The sequence below is a fragment of the Mustela nigripes genome, chromosome 3 (assembly GCF_022355385.1).
Source record: "Mustela nigripes isolate SB6536 chromosome 3, MUSNIG.SB6536, whole genome shotgun sequence".
NCBI lineage: Eukaryota > Metazoa > Chordata > Mammalia > Carnivora > Mustelidae > Mustela > Mustela nigripes.
Window position 1 is genome coordinate 136,404,080 of NC_081559.1, and position 17,761 is coordinate 136,421,840.

Sequence of the window (17,761 nt, forward strand, 5' to 3'; positions counted from 1 at the left end):
TCCCAGAAGACAGGACATTCTAAAGGAGATAGAGATTTCTGATGATACCAAACTTCTGGCCCAGTCGGGGAAGGGAGGTCAGAGAAATGGGATTCTCTGAACTAACAGGCATTGGGAGTTAGGTGTAGACGGTTTCCAGAGAGCCATGAGTTTATCTAGAAGCCTGGCTCTGGCTCTCCAGAAACTGTGAGCCTAGTTTCAGGCAATAAGCACTGGAGTTCCTATTCCTACTACAAAAGCTATTTATAATAAATTCTAGTATATCTGCCCACCTGCAAGGCCTATGCACACCCACCACCCCTTTATCCTCGGAATTCACTTCCTACACTACCTGTTCGTTTCCTTCCACTCACACTGTCTGCACAGCAACTTGCTGCTCCTAGACAACAGCACACATGCCCCCAAACCCTGGCTTTGGGAACTGCTGTTTCTTTGGGGCCCCCAAAAAATGCTACTGAAGCTGCTTCTCTGAGTTCTACTTGGGCAATACAACCTGGTTCTTTAAGTCAAGGGAAATGTGACCAAATTTATCACCCACCCACCCATTCTTTCTGACATAGAAAACTGTGACCTTGAGCAGTAGCAAAACTAGAACTGCTTTTTTAAATTTCACAGTAACACTGCTCCAATCCAAATGTGCATATAAAAATGACTATTATAATGAAAAGCAGAGAGGACTTCCCATCTCTGTTTGATCCCAGAGAAGCCTAACAGAGAGAGACGGCTGGTGGAATTATAATTAAGTCTAAGGCTTTGAAAACTAGTAAGAGACAATCCCTTAAAACTCAACCTATTGATACAATATGTTATGCACGGGTGACACCAGGAAGAAACCTCATACGCTCACGCACGTGAGAACTTAAAGACCAGAGTATAACACGTGAGAACTTAAAGACCAGAGTATAACTGCCCTGGGGACGTGTCCTCATAATGAAGACATTTCATCATCAAAACCTCTGCCATAGGTCCTTTTACAGCTCTGGCGTTTGCTAGGGAATGGTGTTCTCCAGTTACGAAGGCATCCATGTAGCAGTGAAGGCACCAGTGTTTATTATAAAAAGTATCAGGAAAGATATTGCTAGGCGATGGGAATCACATATTCTCTCCAAAGATGAATACGGTGATTTTTTTTTTAAAGATTTTATTTATTTGAGAGAGACAGAACACAAGTGGGAGGAAAGGGACAGAAAGAGAAGCAGAACTCCCACCGAGTGGAAAGCCTGACATGGGGCTCAAACCCAGGACCCTGGGATCATGACCCAAGCTGAAGGCAGACGCTTAATTGACTGAGCCACCCAGGTGCCCCAAATATGGTGATTTTATTTATTTATTTATTTTTAAGATTTTATTTATTTATTTGACAGAGAGAGTACAAGCAAGCAGAGAAGCAGGCAGAGAGAGAGGAGGGGAAGCAGGCTCCCCGATGAGCAGAGAGCCCGATGTGGGGCTCGATCCCAGGATCCTGGGATCATGACCTGAGCCGAAGGCAGAGGCTTTAACCCACTGAGCCACCCAGGTGCCCCCCAAATATGGTGATTTTAAAACCCAGGGTCTGTACTCAGAACTTGACTCAAATACTAAATCAGATATCAGTGGTGCCAATTACAAAGTCTGTGCCTTTAAACTTGGCATTGAAGTTTCTAAGACTCCATTTTCAGTGTGTAAAAAAACAGCAATAGTACTGTTGAACTGCTTATTTTCTAGACACGGTATGAGAGTTAACAGATACAGAGCACTTAGTAAATTCCAAGTGTGGTCCTGGTTTTACTAATCCTCCTCACAGCCAACCTGGGATAAATTCTGCTATTACCCATTTTACAGATGAGGAGACTGAATCTAACGGAAGCTAACACAACTAGTAAATCGTGGAGCTGGGATTCAGATCCAGCCTCTTAACCATTATGCTGGTAGGTCAGGAATTTTCTGATGATTAATGAAATAAATCATGGAGAATGGTCAGCATTATGACTAACAGCAAGTTATTTATAAACAGTAGCCATTATTATTATTAATTAGTAACAGGCATGTGGAAACTCTTCTTATACACAATATATAGGCAAATATCGAATCCAAAAAATATTTCCTTTATCCTTTCATGGCCTTTGCTTAAGAACAATTTATAAGAGACCAATTATGTGGCTACAGGCAAACTTAAAAGATGTCAGTTAGAAATCCTTTTACTCACAATGTCCCCTAATCTTCCAGAAAGTAAATCATGTGCAGAATGTAAACAATAATAAAATTAGATTATCATGTTTCTATTGACAACAGAATATTTGACCACAAATATACAAATATAGCCTTTAAAAAGCAGCCTCAAACCATAATTTTATACACATTCACTCCAGTTTACATATTTCTTGTAAATAAGGTTTTCTCAAAAATACTCTAGTTGAATATAACTGTATTTTACTAAATTCACATTACAGTGAGAAAAACAAATCCAGATAATTTGTTAGTGTTCTAAGCTTTGTAGAAATGATAAAACAACTTTAAAATAGCTTCTGATAATATAAATTTGTAAAATTGAATTAACCTATCATCTTAAAATATGCAATACAAAATTAAATAAATTTTAAAACTCAGAAAATTTAGCCACCTAATTCAAGATTGTATCTCTTATCATCTTGGAAATCTGATATACCAATCCAAAATTACTATTTGAATTACCATCAGAATTCCTGAAACCCTATTTGTAGTGAGGATTCCAACTACATCTGGTTTTATGTCACTTAAATGCAAATTCATCTGCTGGAAGACAAGTTTAAGCTTCTTTCTGAGTTTGGATCTAAATTTACAATAGAGAAAACATAGAATTAGAGCTCTTAGTTCCACTTCCTCACACCTCTTTTTTTGCCTTTCCCTACTCCTCATCCCCAGACAACCAAAAACAAACACTCAAACTAGCAATATATGAACTGACCAATCTTAGGCTCCCATAGACATAAGACAACCAGAAAAAAAAGATGGAAAGAATCACTGCTTTTCAAACAAGGCCTTAATCAGGTACGTAAATAAAAATCCTTTCACTGCTGTAACACTGAGTCCTTCCGTAGGAAGGTTTCCCAACTACTTCTCACACTTACACAACACAGACATCAACACACAGACTCGATTGAACAGAGGCTTGAACATAAATCCACACATTAGAAATCCTCTCAGATTCAGTGGATCTAGGGAAGCAACACCAGCAAGAACCGTAGGTCTTAAAAATTATGATTTTACAATCTCTCTAATAAGAAGTTTCTATTCTTTCCCATCTTGGAAGACCAACTACCTCCCCTCAAAATAGGCAAAACGGTTAAAAGAAAGCCACAATTGCTGTTTTCATAACTACCCATTAGTCTCCTCCAAAGTAAGCCTTAAGTGTTTAATAGTAACTAAAATATTTATTAATTCATTTGGAAACATATCACTTCTACCAGTGCTTTTTTCATTGCAACGCAAACATTCATGCATGCTACTATTTTGTATTTTTACCTATCTATGCTTTCTATCTCAAAGAATTTATAAAGTGTGTGAAACCAACAGTTAACTACAATAACGATTCACAGAGAGGTTGGACTAGAATATAAAACACGAGTGGCTGTTTTTGCAATATGAAACATTCAAATAACTATTCTAACTGAAGAACATTTCATCTAGGAAATAAAAAAGCACAGTATTGGAGACTGGAGCTCAGGGTCTTTCTGTCTTTATCCCTTAGATGAACCATGAAAATAGGCACTAGTCTGTGAATACAGAACCTACAAACATTGAGTCTTATGATAATTTGGCAGCAGTCTTAAGAAGAAACTTAATATTCTCCGCCTCTCCATTCCATTCCCTTCTTGTTTGTTCTTCAGATGAAGTTATGGTTTTTGATACAGGAGATTTTCATGTTTTCTTAGCCTCATTATAGGGACAAGTGGTGGCAGGAAGTAAAAAAATGGCGGAGAAAGAGAGAGAAGAGAACCTATAGAAACGTGGGCAAAGCCAACAACTGTGTAAACTAAATGGGAAGTTTTGTTGACCTCGTTAAAGAAGCTCATTTCAACGAAGCTGAAGTAGAGTCAACTAAATATAAATCATGGCCGGGCACCTGGGTGGCTCAGTGGGTTAAGCCTCTTCCCTTGGCTCGGGTCATGATCTCAGGGTCCTGGGATAGAGCCCTGCACTGGGTTCTCTGCTCAGCAGGGAGCCTGCTTTCCCCTCTTTCTCTCCGCCTGCCTCCCTGCCTACTTGTGATCTCTCTCTCTCTGTCAAATCAATAAATAAAATCTTTTTAAAAAATATATAAATCATGGCATATATAGCTAGAGATACTTGTTATGGAGTTAGGAGAGATGATGGCTATTTCAAACACGCTCCTAAATTTTAATGAATTTCTTGTTTTGCATTCTAATTCATGGGTGAACCGTGCTGGTTTCAAAATCAATAAGATTTTCAAAGAAGTACGAGGAAAATCTATAATGACTATATCCCAGGGAGGCTTGCCAGACACTCTAAGTTCACTAATTTTAAGCTTCACTCCTCTAGTGGTGACTGAGGGCAGTGAAATAAACACATTATGGAACATGTGAGCAGCATGTTCTACCTGAAGCAGCCAGGCTTCTACCTGAAGCCAGAATCCAAAGGAAAGAATAAAGGACTCCTTGATTTTTTTTTTATTGGCTCTATAAAATCTACTTAGATACCAGAACTGCTTTCCTAAAAACCATTCCAATTTATTTTTGATCACCTATCAAAATGGAAATAGTTTCATATGAAAAGCCACCTTATCCAGAGATTTTTTTTTTGAATGAATTTTTTTTTGATGAATTGATTCACAAACTTAATAATAACCCAGAACTTTCTTATATAATTTGCATCTAAAAAGGCATGTAATGTGGATCCTGAAGGAAATTTGGATCCATATTTCTAAACTATGGATTAAAATAAAACTGGGTATCCCCAATGTCTTGACCAAATTTCCCTTTACCCTTTGGATAATTTATATTGATATCTTCTAACTTCCCTCTCTACCATTACCCTTGCAAAGTACACCCAGGGATGATGGCTACGAACAAAGCGAGATGAGTAACTACATCTGTCTGAAAAATTCATTCCCAAGACCTGAGATCATTTTTTTTTTTTTTTTTGATAAGTAAGTAGTTTCTAACTATTTGCCAGATTGCCTGGTTGAGCAGATTCCACAGTTATCTAAAATATTGTATGCTTTTGAACTATTTTGGTTATGCAAAAATTGTATAAGATACATGTTCTTGAATATGGACCTGACAACAAGCCATTAAATGTAAACTTTTAAGAAATAATCCAACCACTCCACATGCTTTTAAAAAACAAGCCACACATCATTCACACAAGGCCTTCCTTAGGGGGCAGTCCCCAACACATAGTCTGTTTCAATATTATGTGGTTCCTATTCTGTAGGAGATGATTTGCCAGGAAATGATGACAGAATGAAACTGCCTTATCCCCATTTCATTTCTTCATAGATAAATCAACTCTTATTATTTTGTAATTACTGCTACTCCTATTTATTATGGTTCCATGCAAAATGTATGCTTAGTGTAAAAATGATTTAACCAGTCTTCTTTATTTTTAAGTTCCTTTGGATGATTTTCTTCTTTGGACTTAGTGAGGAGAATGACTACAGAAGGTTTGCACCCATGGCCCCCTTCGACCCTCCTATCAGCAGCTACCTGCGTGAGAACACTGGTGCAGGGCCCATCAGCCTAGGGAGCTGCACACGCCCCCAAAACAGGGCAGCAGCCAGGCTTCTACCTGAAGCCAGAATCCAAAGGAAAGAATAAAGGATTCCTTGATTTTTTTTTTATTGGCTCTATAAAATCTACTTAGATACCAGAACTGCTTTCCTAAAAACCATTCTAATTTATTTTTGATCACCTATCAAAATGGAAACAGTTTCATATGAAAAGCCACCTTATCCAGAGATTTTTTTTTTTTTTTTTCTAGATCAGCAAAGTTTCTACTTTGGTAGAAAATGACAGTAACCATTTTTCATAAACACTCATAATGAATGTAGTTACTCAAAGAGTAAAAACAGACTATTTGCATGTTAAAAATAATCACTGTCAGTATAAAAATGAAGATGTCTAATATCAGGAACAACTTACTTTATATTTTTCCTATTATCCGAAATTTCATAATATTACTAATTTCAAAAGGCCTCACCAGTACACACTGGCATATCGCAAACAATTATATGGCATTTAGTTTTGTTTATTTTTTAAGAACTGTGATAAAAGATCACCATGGTGATTGGAAAATGATGGTTAAGGGTTCTGTTTATGGATAGGAGTCTAACATGGATAATTCCTTGAACTTCTAGTAAAACTTATGCTCTGAGGCTTAGTAAGGAGTAAGCACAAATATCTGTGAAGAAATTTTTCAATAGGCTAAATTAGAAATAAATACAATATAATATATAACATATCTTTCCATATGCTGAAGTTCTAAAATTACACATAGTACCTAAAGAAATGTGCATAACAGCTAACAATACATAGGGATAGCCTTGCTTATGTGTTTAGACTTAGGAGTGTATGGACTAAAATAGATATCTGCATAAAATTTACATATTCATATGTATCATTATACAAGATCATTGTAACAGTACTATGTTTAATGTGTACTATTCAATCTTTAAGAAAGTAAACAAATTTCATGTATCTCCCAAATAAGTCTGTATATTTGTAAACAAGTTTGTTTTCTTTTACTTATTTATATTTTCATGGTCATAGCCACAAGAACATCAGGCACACAATTTTACTGGTATTTAGAAACAATCCAGTCCAATGTTACAGTTAAGCAAATTTTACTGTATTTAGTAAAAAGAGGGAAAGTAAAATAAAGGAAATATTTCCAAATTCTCATTGCTCATAGAGTAAAACAATGCAAATTGATACTGTGCTCTGGAGAATGATCAAGAAGGAGCTAAAAAAAAAAACACTCAGAGGTTAGAAATGCTGTGCACACATGCATATCATATGTATAGATACATACATACGCACTTGTGCCAAATAAAACCAGCCTGTGTTAAAATAATTTAGTCCTCTACACCTCCTGAGGATGAACACCGATTCACAAGTCAAATTACGTAGAGGGGAACTAGAACGGCAGCTACATGGGTTTGACAACTGAAATCATAACCACCTAATAACAAAGCATATACTGACGAAGAAACAAGGCGCAAGGTAAACAGGGAGAAGGCAGACACTCACCTTCGGTGCCATTGGGAGTCATGGAATTACTATTTCTATGAGAGTTATCGAGTTTGGGACCACTGGGGGGTTCACTACTACCACTCAGACGGCTATGCGGGCTGGTTAGATCCTGCATTTCCATAGACCTAAAGACAAGAAGCCTTCCGTGTGACAGATGTACCAAATTCATAACACTACTATTTAATGTGCTAACGACTTGACACCTCTGAAACCCATGCACACAAAAGTCCCTTTGTATCTGTTTTCTTAGACTCCAGATAGTTCATCTTACATTTTAACTTCAGTCATGCTTTCATAACATGTGGTGCTCAAAGGTGTCATTGCCTTACATATCCAACCAAACATTCACATGGCACTTTGAAAATCTTTTTTTTTTCTTACCCAGCTCATCAAATCACAATGAGACAATTGCATCTATTTTAATTTTCAAAGAAAAAAAATGCAGTCATACTTTTTTCTATTGAAAAAAAAAGAAGCATTATTTTTGTGGAAAAATATGGAAAGATAAATACGTAAACGGGTATAATAGGAAAAAAATCACTTTTCTATGGAATCTGTTCCATCTAATAAATTAGCACTAGGTACTCTTACAATTTACCACCCAATTATAATTTAATGGGTCTCCAAACCAAATAAAACACTTGAAGCTTATAGTGTAGTGACAGGGAAAGAGATAGTCCTGATGCATGTGTTTACTCTGGCAAACTGCTTAATTGTTCCTCTGTTTCCCTTGAAACAAATGCAGCATTAAAACATTATGATGTCGGCTCACTTGTTTGCTTTGTGGATTACATACAGCGTGCCCAATTGAAAAGGGATAAGGCCAACATACAGTGAGTCCCTGTGAGCATTAGCACTTGGAATACCTCAGCTGTCACTTATTCAGGGAAACAAGAATTCTACTTCAATGCTGCAATTTTGCATTCTTACCGTTTTATAAAAACAGTTAAATTCTCCCCCATCAAAGTTCTCAGGCTCAGTAGTTACTTATTCTATAAGGTTATGGTATAGAAACCACTAGCAGGATTAGCCATTAATATTTAATATTCTATTAATAGAAAGGAGGGGGCTTATTTCAAACGACTCAAAACACACCTAGATAAGCTTCTGCATTTTTTTTTTTAAATCTAAGGCCCATTTGCTTTATTTTAAACTTCTGTGTTTTTCTTAAAAAAAAAAAAAAAAAGGGTGGCATTAATGTTCCACTGAAGTGAAAAATGTTTCTGCCATCAATAAAAGCTAGATATTTTAATTTAAAGGCTGCACTTCAACTTACTGTAAATAGTTTTTAAAACAGTTTAATATGAACCATGTAACTTCTAAAGTGAGTTTTTACTTGCCCAAATCTTCTAAATCCAAACTAGAAATGGTTTACAATCCAACTTTTCTCTCCTAATTCACATTACACATTCACAGTTTACCTAACACCAGAAACTATAGCCCATAATCATTTTCAAACTCAGGCTCCTATTCCCTTTCGACATACTTAAAATTTTTTACAAGCGCACACACACACAAATTGTTAAGTAATTTCCAACAGAGGCTGTTGCTATTAATAGAAATAATGAAGAAATACTAGACAAAAATAGATATGGGTCACAGAAAGGTAATCTCCAAAAATGTCAAATATCCTTACCTGCAACTTGAGGAAACAGCAACATCTGAACTGGTTTGAGATGTTTGCACCTGTGATCAGGGGTAAGAAATTAGAAGCTGTTGTTAACTCTGCTTCACTGTCAGCTCTTAATTATACAGAGCACATGGCTGAAAACGACAATGCTCTCTTTTAACCAAAAGAGAAAAAGGAGGATACTGCAGCAGTGAAAGGCATATTGTCTTTAAGTTGAGGTCTCCACTGTTGTTTCCTCCTGCAGGTCTACCCTCCTCCTCCCCTTGTCAGGGGGGAAGGCAGCCAAATGACGGGATAGTGATTCATCACTGGCCTATGACAGCTGCAAACGGGATTACCCCTCCCCCAATCAACATGCAAAGCAGCCTTGCCCAGGCAGCTTGGAAAAGGTGCTTGGGGGGGGGCGGGGGGGGGAGAAAAAATAGCTATTAGCAAAATGAGTGTGTTTCACAGCAGTTGAAGAATTAATCCTCCAGCATCCTAAGAAGATCTTTCATCTTCTGCTATCACCAGCTGAAACAGAGTTCCCGCCCACCTTTTTGACTCCTGACAGTTTCTTATCCTTATCATGATGGTTTTCTCCTATATTTACTATTTGCCCTTTAACATTTACTGAAACGGCTTCTGGGCGACTTTCGGGTGATGCTGGACTGACTAAAATTGGCAAAGGCAAGTTTTCAGACCCCAAAATCACATCATGGAGCGATGTGCTCATTTACTCATGCAAGTTTGAGAAAAAAAATCAGTGAATGCTTATTTGCCATTGCCTGCTGAAACAGAAAAAGCAGTTAGCTTTCCGCTTAATTTTCTGTCCTTCAAGTCAACAAAGAGAATGGATGGCTTAATAATCAAGTCAATGTCCCAGTTAGCCAGCGTTTTGGTGCCTTTTGTCTCCAGATGAATCAACTAAGTTAAAGTGCAGGCTTTGCTAGTCTCTGCCCTTCCTCCAGAGGCAGCGCAAGCTACCAGCAGGTGAGAAGCTCAGGTGAGAGTGGGCTGCTGGTTTGCAAGCTCGGGCTAACGCCTCCCAGGAAAGAGCATTCTGAAAATTGCTTAAAATGGCTCAGAACTCCAAATCTTTGATGTGCATTTTCATTCAACCTGAACTGACATCAATTAGGGCTACAGAACAAAGATGAGAACCGAAGCATCTCAAATGGCATCAAAGTGATCCAACCGAGTATCTACTATTGAGTCCTGTTATTTTTTAATTATGATTTATGAAATTAAGAAATTCTACCTTTCTGGCAAGAACAGCGCATTGCTGGAGTCTAAATATCTTGGTGTAAGGCTCTGTGAAATTTCTAGGTCTGTGTTTCTAGAATATGTGCAGGACGAAAAATAATTAAGACACGCCTGAGTATTAAGTGAAAATGCAATTTTAATGCCTGTAGATATGTCATTTTGTGATAGCAGGCGTCCGCAGTTTTTGCTTAATGTTCTCACGCAAGATTAAATGTTTTCCTTTAGAAACTACAGCAATCTACCTCAAGGATAAATTTCCTTTTTTTCCCCCTTTTCCTGCTTTTATACACCTGGAATAAATTATAGGTGAGAACTAACTCAGTTTTAAGAACTCTCTTGGCCCAATTATGGGAAAGAGTATGTAAAACACACTTTCTGCTAAACGTTAAAATGCATTCCTATTTTAACATTGGCTAGATAGTATAATGTTGGAAATATAATTTTAGTTTCATTGTATACTTTGAAAGTTTGATTATACTTATATTTGTGACTTAGCCTATCATTAATTAAACCTCAAAGTCAAACTTAAAAATGAACTTCAAAATAAGGTCTTCAGTCAAACTTCAAAATAAAGCTTAAAAAAAAAAAGAATTATTCTAACACGTTTTCTCACTGAAAAAAATGCATTTGCACAACATTTTTTTTAACGCTGGCCTCAATCTCTACTGTACTTTCATACACTAAAATTTTTGAAAGCCCATATCCATGATCTTCATTTCATTAAGGATACTTCAGATATATTCTTTTGTGTCTCAAGGATTATTTAAACCATGTGTTGTGTGTTACTGTATTTAAAAATGACTCTTTAATCAAAATAACTTTAAAACAACTAATCCTCACTTAGGCTGGTCAGCTGAATCCACATCGTGGTCCAGGAAAAATAAATCTACTCTCAAGAATGCGAATGCAGACAACAATTAGACACAGATGTGAGCAAAATTAGTTACAGTTTACAAAATGCTACACTTCACATGCTTTTAGTTTTTTATGTGTAGTACAAGATTACAGTCCAGTAAGGAAACATACTCTTAATAATGACTTATCTGAAAAGAACACCTATTTCTGATTGGTGCTGATTTTCTCTTATGTTTGACACTATCTTTGGAAGTTTCTGAGTTTTAAAGGTCTAAAAGCAAAAGGTGTTTCAAAAATCATTAACTAGGCATATTCCCATTCAAAAAGAGAAAAAAAATTATTTCATGGTTTTCAGAAAAATGCTATTAGACATTCAGTAAGCTCACATTTTCTGCTTCACATCCATAAACTTAATATGTTTCTTGTCTTCTTCTAATCTGGTATTTTTAATTCAAATGTTCCTATGAGTACAAAAATGTTTCCCATAACATCACAAATAGTCATCTTCTATTATAATGGAGTCACTTCATTTTAATGCTTTTTAAAACTCTTTGTATGGAATACCCACAACAACATACTGAGAATTGCAAAAATACAAAGAGAAAAAAAAAAAAAATAGCAGAACTTCGTAGAATTTAAATTCAAGAATTCTAAACTAGTAACTTTGACTTCTGATTAGTTAATGAGGTCTTTTAAGTTTGCCTTTTTTCTAATTAAATTTCTAATTCTTCACAGATGGAACTTTTGTTGATGTTCAATTTGTCTCTCTCATTTTGTTAAACCTCACATAGTACTTCGCCAATCCATTGAATAGCCACATTAAATCTGTTAATACCATGCTCTTCAACCCCAGAAATTATTTCCAGAAGGCAAACTTGCTTTGAGAGATCATCAAACAAGACTTAAGGTACACATTTTATCACATTTTCCCTACCACAGAGCTCAGGATGCCGAGCAAAATTCATGACTTTTGCACTGTTTATTATACTTTGCTAAATTACAAATCAAAAGCATCTGACAGAAGATCATGTATGAAGCCAAAAAGTTAATAATGTTCTGTGAAAAGTAAACTGTAAATGGAAAGAGATTCTAAATCTCAGCAGCACAGAGCAAATAAAATGTAGGTACTTGTCTAAATTATGGGTTTTCCATAGGCTTTTTTGCTTGCTAGAAGCAATTTTTATAAAATGACTATAATTTAAAACTTTTTTCCCTTCAAAACTAAAAAGAAATTTTCAAAGTGAAAGTACTGAACTTATCTAAATAAATAGAGTTGGCAGACAAGCTGGTTTTGCCCAACCACACATCAACCTGAGTACTCCCAAATTTGAAAGACAATGGCAATTTTCTAATCAGAATGTATTTTATAAGACCGAGCCTTAGGCATAAATCTGCTTTTTAATTAGAATATATTCCTGCTAGAATTTTCTCCTCAACCAGTATTTCTTACTATGGTGTCAATGCTGCAATAAAAACCTGAACCTAAAATCGAAATGAAGTTCTAGGAAGAGGTAGATGTCTTTTAAATGCTAACACTTATTTCCTTCTTTATCAAAGACTCTCTAAAATGAATGCTCCAATACTATTACTGATTTCAACGTAAGATGCTGTATTTCAAACTTTCTCGTTTGAAGAAAATGACAAAAATCGAGTCCCCGTGAAAACAAAAACAAGCATTTAAAGACACTGGTGCCACTATAGTTTTAAAAGATTTGTTTTCAAAATTAGCATTCATTCAAAATGTTGAATGAAATACTTTTGCTATCTGATTAAATGGAAGGGATTTTATTCTCACTGCAAGTGTTTCTGCTTTTCCCAATGTATTCCAATATGAATTTTCACATTCAAGTGGAAATTTTCTGTTGAGAAAATCATTTATCATGTCTACGAAACTCACATAGCAGTTGACTTCCTTTTGGCACTCTAAAACTGAACAGTGGCTCAATTAGGCTTCTCTGTCTGTCACCGCAAAGAATTTTCAGGATTGAAAACCCATGGCTGTTTGCTCATTTACTGAACACTCTGGGCCTTAGGAGAACTCAAGCAGCAAGAAAGTCAAATATCAAATATTTGATAATGCAAAAAAAAAAAAAAAATAACTATTCACGAATACATGTCTTCAAACCTCCGAACGGTGGGCAAAAAAACTCACAGAAGCCTAAAACAAAACCTACCCTGAAAGACACATTTAAAAAAAACAAAACAAAACAAAACAAAAAACCCATCCAAACCCCATAAAACTACACTTTGGGCTTAACTGCTGACTTTTTGTACCCCTTGTCATTTTAAGAAATGCAACGTAAAAACACTTGTCTAAATTCAATGACAGGTCTGAATTTATTGAATTCCTGCAAAAGCTACTTAAATGTGTTCAAAAACTCCTCCCAAGAAATATAAGCCCATGAGTCATTAGCAATATACTGATTTTAAATGACAAATATTTTAAATGGTCATTCAAAAGTTTAAGAACCTTGTTTTTAAATTTCCAGGTCCATTCAAGTCATATAAAGTGTCAATAATGGAAAAGTACATTAATTTAGCAAATGTTTATTATTTCACCTTTTGAAGATGTTTAATATAATGTTTGGGAAATTTGTTTATTGAAGCCAAAGGATTTCCTCCCTTAAAAAGTGGTATCCATTGATTTTTGTTACCTGCTGTCCTTTCAAAATGTTAATTCCTTCCTCATTTTCTCCTATCAACCAAAGGTGCAGAGGAAAAGTTATCTGTGTTGCAATGCACATTATTTACACGCCTTTATTGCTTTATTCAGTATCACAACAATATTGGAGGTCTGTGCAATTCAGGAGAGATATGAAGTAATCTCCCTACAAGAATATAGCCCTGTGTTATATTTATATCGATCACAACAACAGTAATTGCTAACAATTAATTTGTAATTATCTCTTAATGATGCTAATCGCTCAGCTAATTTGGGGGTTAAGAACTATACTTTTATGATGGCACCCTGTGGCTGGTCAAGCACTACGTACAAAGTGTCCTAACCGTGCCCGTGCCCTAATGTTTTTATTTTAAAACAAATCCAAACAATACTAAAAGCGCTCCTGTTATCTTGGGCTCTGCCCACGGGACAGCTGTTGTCAGTCGCTACAATTTTTCAAACAGTCAGCTCGTACTTACAGCGCTTACATCCGCTGCATCCACCAGTTTAATGGGCTCCTTCGAATGTTCTGGTTTAGCAGACCTCCATTCCTTATGCAGTTTGGCTCCTGGGTAAGGACGCGGGAGGGCTTTTAGGAGCTCCCAGCGGAGCCCGGCGCTGCTGGGAGCGGGGCGCCTCGGGAGGGGGAAGCCCGGCCGCGGGGACAGCCGCCTGGCCGCTGCTGCAGGCTCGGGCTGCCGAGCGACTGAGCGAAAACGCGTTCCCCAGAAAGCAAACCGCCACAGTGGACGGTAACAGGAAGGCTTAAAGTCGGAAGTGGCACTGGAGAGTTTCTACCTCGCCCCAAACTCGGAGCCATCAGCTCCCACCGTTCTGTTTAGGAACCGCTTTGAGCCCTGCGCTCTTTCCCCACCAAACAGCAGCAGCAGATAGCATCTGAGAACCCTAGACAAAGAAACAGCAGAATCTCATCCCTCGATTTGTTTGCGCAGCCTTGTAGGTCTGCCCGTGGAGCCTCGGGGCTTTTTTTGTTTTTGCAACGCAAACCACAGCTATTCTCTTGTGCTAACCTTATTGGTTTAAATGCAACAATTGAAAGGAGCCCTGCTCCGTCTGACTCAACCTTGCTGCTTAAAAAAAATTTATTATGTAAATGAACGCGCCCCATGCTATCTGAATAAACAGCTGTGAGAATAAGTTCTCTGAGACACTGTCAACACACATCTCCTGCTACAGCAGCTACCAATTACGAGCTTTGGGGAGTAGTTACACGTTATCTTTTATACTTTTCCAAAACTTTTTTCAGGCCCTGAAACTTGGGGAGTCAACTCTTTTCTTTTTCTTTTTTTTTTTTTCTTCCCGAATGTACCAGTTAGCAGGTCTGGGAAAAATAAAAAAGAGAGAGATCGCCCGCGAGAATGGCCATTTATATATTAAGTAGGTAAAGAGAGAAAACAAGCAAACGTGTAAACTATTATCAGTTTAGCAATGAAAGCCCGGATGAAGTTTCTGCAGTGATTTCTAGAATAGCTAGTTTTACAGGAACAATTTTTTGGGGGGGGTGGGGGATATGAACCAGATAATATTTCGGTGTTAATATTTTACAGTCATTTTTGGGAAAAGATTTATTTTATCTAGAACTTTTTCTTTACACTGTTCTCTTAAAAATTTTTTTAACTAAATTCACAATCTATGTATAATCCATAACACTTATCTAGAGAGTCGAGCTATTCATATTAGGACAAGATTACAGCTTTAGTTTAAAATGCGTACTTATTATCATGTTTTAGGCAAATAATAACTGTGGTTATTAGCTCGATGACAACCGTTATATTGATTTCAAATATTTAAGGAAGGTATCACTGATGTGCCTATTATATTTTAATTTGCCAGCTCCAAACCAAAGTTCAAAGGAAATGTTTATTTTGATACTACTCACTTATCATAACCAGTCTTGTACTCTAAATCAAAATCTTTAAACCCACTGGATTTTCTTTCAAACTATTTCACCATTACTGAAAATACTATTCTATGTATTCAAGCATCTTTTTTTTTTTTTTAAAGGCTCTTGCTTTGGTATGAAAGAACGTTTTAAAAATCACAGTAAATTCTTATAATTTTATAATACCTTTCCAGATCATGAACTAATAAAACCGACACACACAGTCTTACCTTTTCTTTGCTAATTTGTAAATGAAAGCACCATTCCCATGCAACCAAAACACAAAGCTTCTAATGAACACAATTCAGTATGGACTTTCTCCCTCTCTCCCCCCTGAAAGGATGCCAATCTAAATTCCTCAGAAGAGAAAGCTTTGTCAAAACTAAGAGTCAGCTTAAACTGCAAACTCACCTAGGATTTCATTTTGTATGGTACCAGCAAGGAATCATGGGTGAGTCATCTGCCATGTTTGGGAAGCTGGGTCAAAAATCAGTTGATTGCTATTGGATCTGTTCATATATGCAGCAGAAATAGAATTACATTGCTACCTACAGCACTTTCTCAAACAGAAGTATCAGTTATTCAATATACTAAAGTATATATGCAGAAAATAAAATACAGCACATAATGGAGGTTTCCAGTGCTGTAAATGTCATGTAATGTTACATTACTTTAATCTGTGATGTCAGGCACCCGTATAGTAACTGCTTTTGCTATCATATTTATGTCTAAGATTCACAAAATAAAAATCTGAGGTGCTGGTTGGTTCAACCCTGGTTGAAACCCTATGTTAAGCAATTGTACCCATGCTTCCCATAGTTTGCAACTTATTCTAGATACGAAAGGCTAAAATATTACTTTTCTGATCCATGAGAGATTGTATTTGCAAATCCAGGAGACACAAACTCTATGAAGTTAGAACAGCAGGAATATCATGTAAAGTATCTGACTTTTATATATAAATTACTTGCCTATATTATAATCAAATTTCTCATATTACATTAGTTTTTATATTGAAATTCAATTATTTTTATTTACATAACCAAACAAGATACCATTAAAGAAATGATGCATGTAATTATGGGGAAAATTATGAAAAGCATGATGAAGGTAATGTGACCACTAACATGATTCAGGTCATGCTTTATAATTATGTAACAAAGAGCTTAGTCATTGGCTAAAAGAAATACCCATGTGCATATACACCAATTCTACATGGTTTCCTTTTCCTAAAACAAAATTAGATGGATTAAAAACAATCACATGCTTATCCATAAATTTTGTCTGGTTACTACTCCTGATTATCAAATAGGCAATAATCACCATACAACTTATACCAAAAATAAGTTATTCTCTGATAAATAGCCAATATGTAAGCCATTGCTAATAGGATCCAGTTTGTAGTATACTGCTGACTTCCTATTTCTAAATTTTCACTAACTATAATTATATAACTTATCCATGTATTTTAAGGACAAAGGTGTCCCTTAAATAAAGCCATACACATTACAACAGCAATTAGAAACATTTGCTGAAAATTTACCAGAAGTAAAGACAGGTAATAGTAGAAAGCATTACCTCCTGGTATTTCCTGAAGAAATTTCAGCACAAACATATGAATAGGAGTATAGAGATTTCTAATATGCCTTTTCCTCACTAAAGCAAAAAACAAATATATAATTTTATCAGAAAAGGAAAACACTTGAAATAGGCAACTGAAACAAAGTGTTTGAATACTGTCAAGATGACAGTGTCTTTCATCCACTGTATCTCCAAACAGGTTTTATCTTCTAGAACAAGCTATTGCTTAGATATGTGCCTGGTTCTAGAGAGGTCTGCAATTTTAAGAGAAGTTGTTAGTGCTTTCCAATTAACAGAATTTTAAATAAAGGCATGATTACAAAAATAAACAAATGTCCATAATTTAAAAAGTCTAGGGCAGGTATAAGGAATTTATTAGAACAATCGAAAAGGTAACTTTGAACTTTTTTAACACTACATAAGTAAACAGTTGATTAATCAAATAAAATATAAGAAATGAACACAGAAAAAATGATTAAATGCAAATGTTCCTTTCCTTTATTCCTTCCAGTAACAATAATAAAGATTGTAATTGTGGAGTTCTCAATAAAAAATGTACTCAGAAGTTATTTCTCTTCTATTTGTAGGTACCTTTTAATAATTCTACAATTAAGGGTACACACTATTACTTGGCCTGATGTCAACCATCTCTTACC

At 36.0% G+C, this 17,761-nt stretch overlaps 1 protein-coding gene across 3 annotated transcripts in view; it reads right to left on the bottom strand.

Annotated features, from left to right (window-relative positions):
• Window positions 1-17,761, bottom strand: part of EYA1 (EYA transcriptional coactivator and phosphatase 1) — a 360,536-nt gene that overhangs the window by 160,909 nt on the left and 181,866 nt on the right. For 2 of the 3 annotated variants that reach the window (XM_059394706.1, XM_059394705.1), the window contains exons 3-4: window positions 8,866-8,915; window positions 7,227-7,354 (exon numbers count right to left, since the gene is read on the bottom strand). In XM_059394706.1, the coding sequence (XP_059250689.1) occupies window positions 7,227-7,354; window positions 8,866-8,915 (178 nt within the window). Of the gene's footprint in view, window positions 1-7,226; window positions 7,355-8,865; window positions 8,916-14,100; window positions 14,405-17,761 lie in introns of those variants that run through there. The other variant, XM_059394707.1, reaches the window with a different exon arrangement.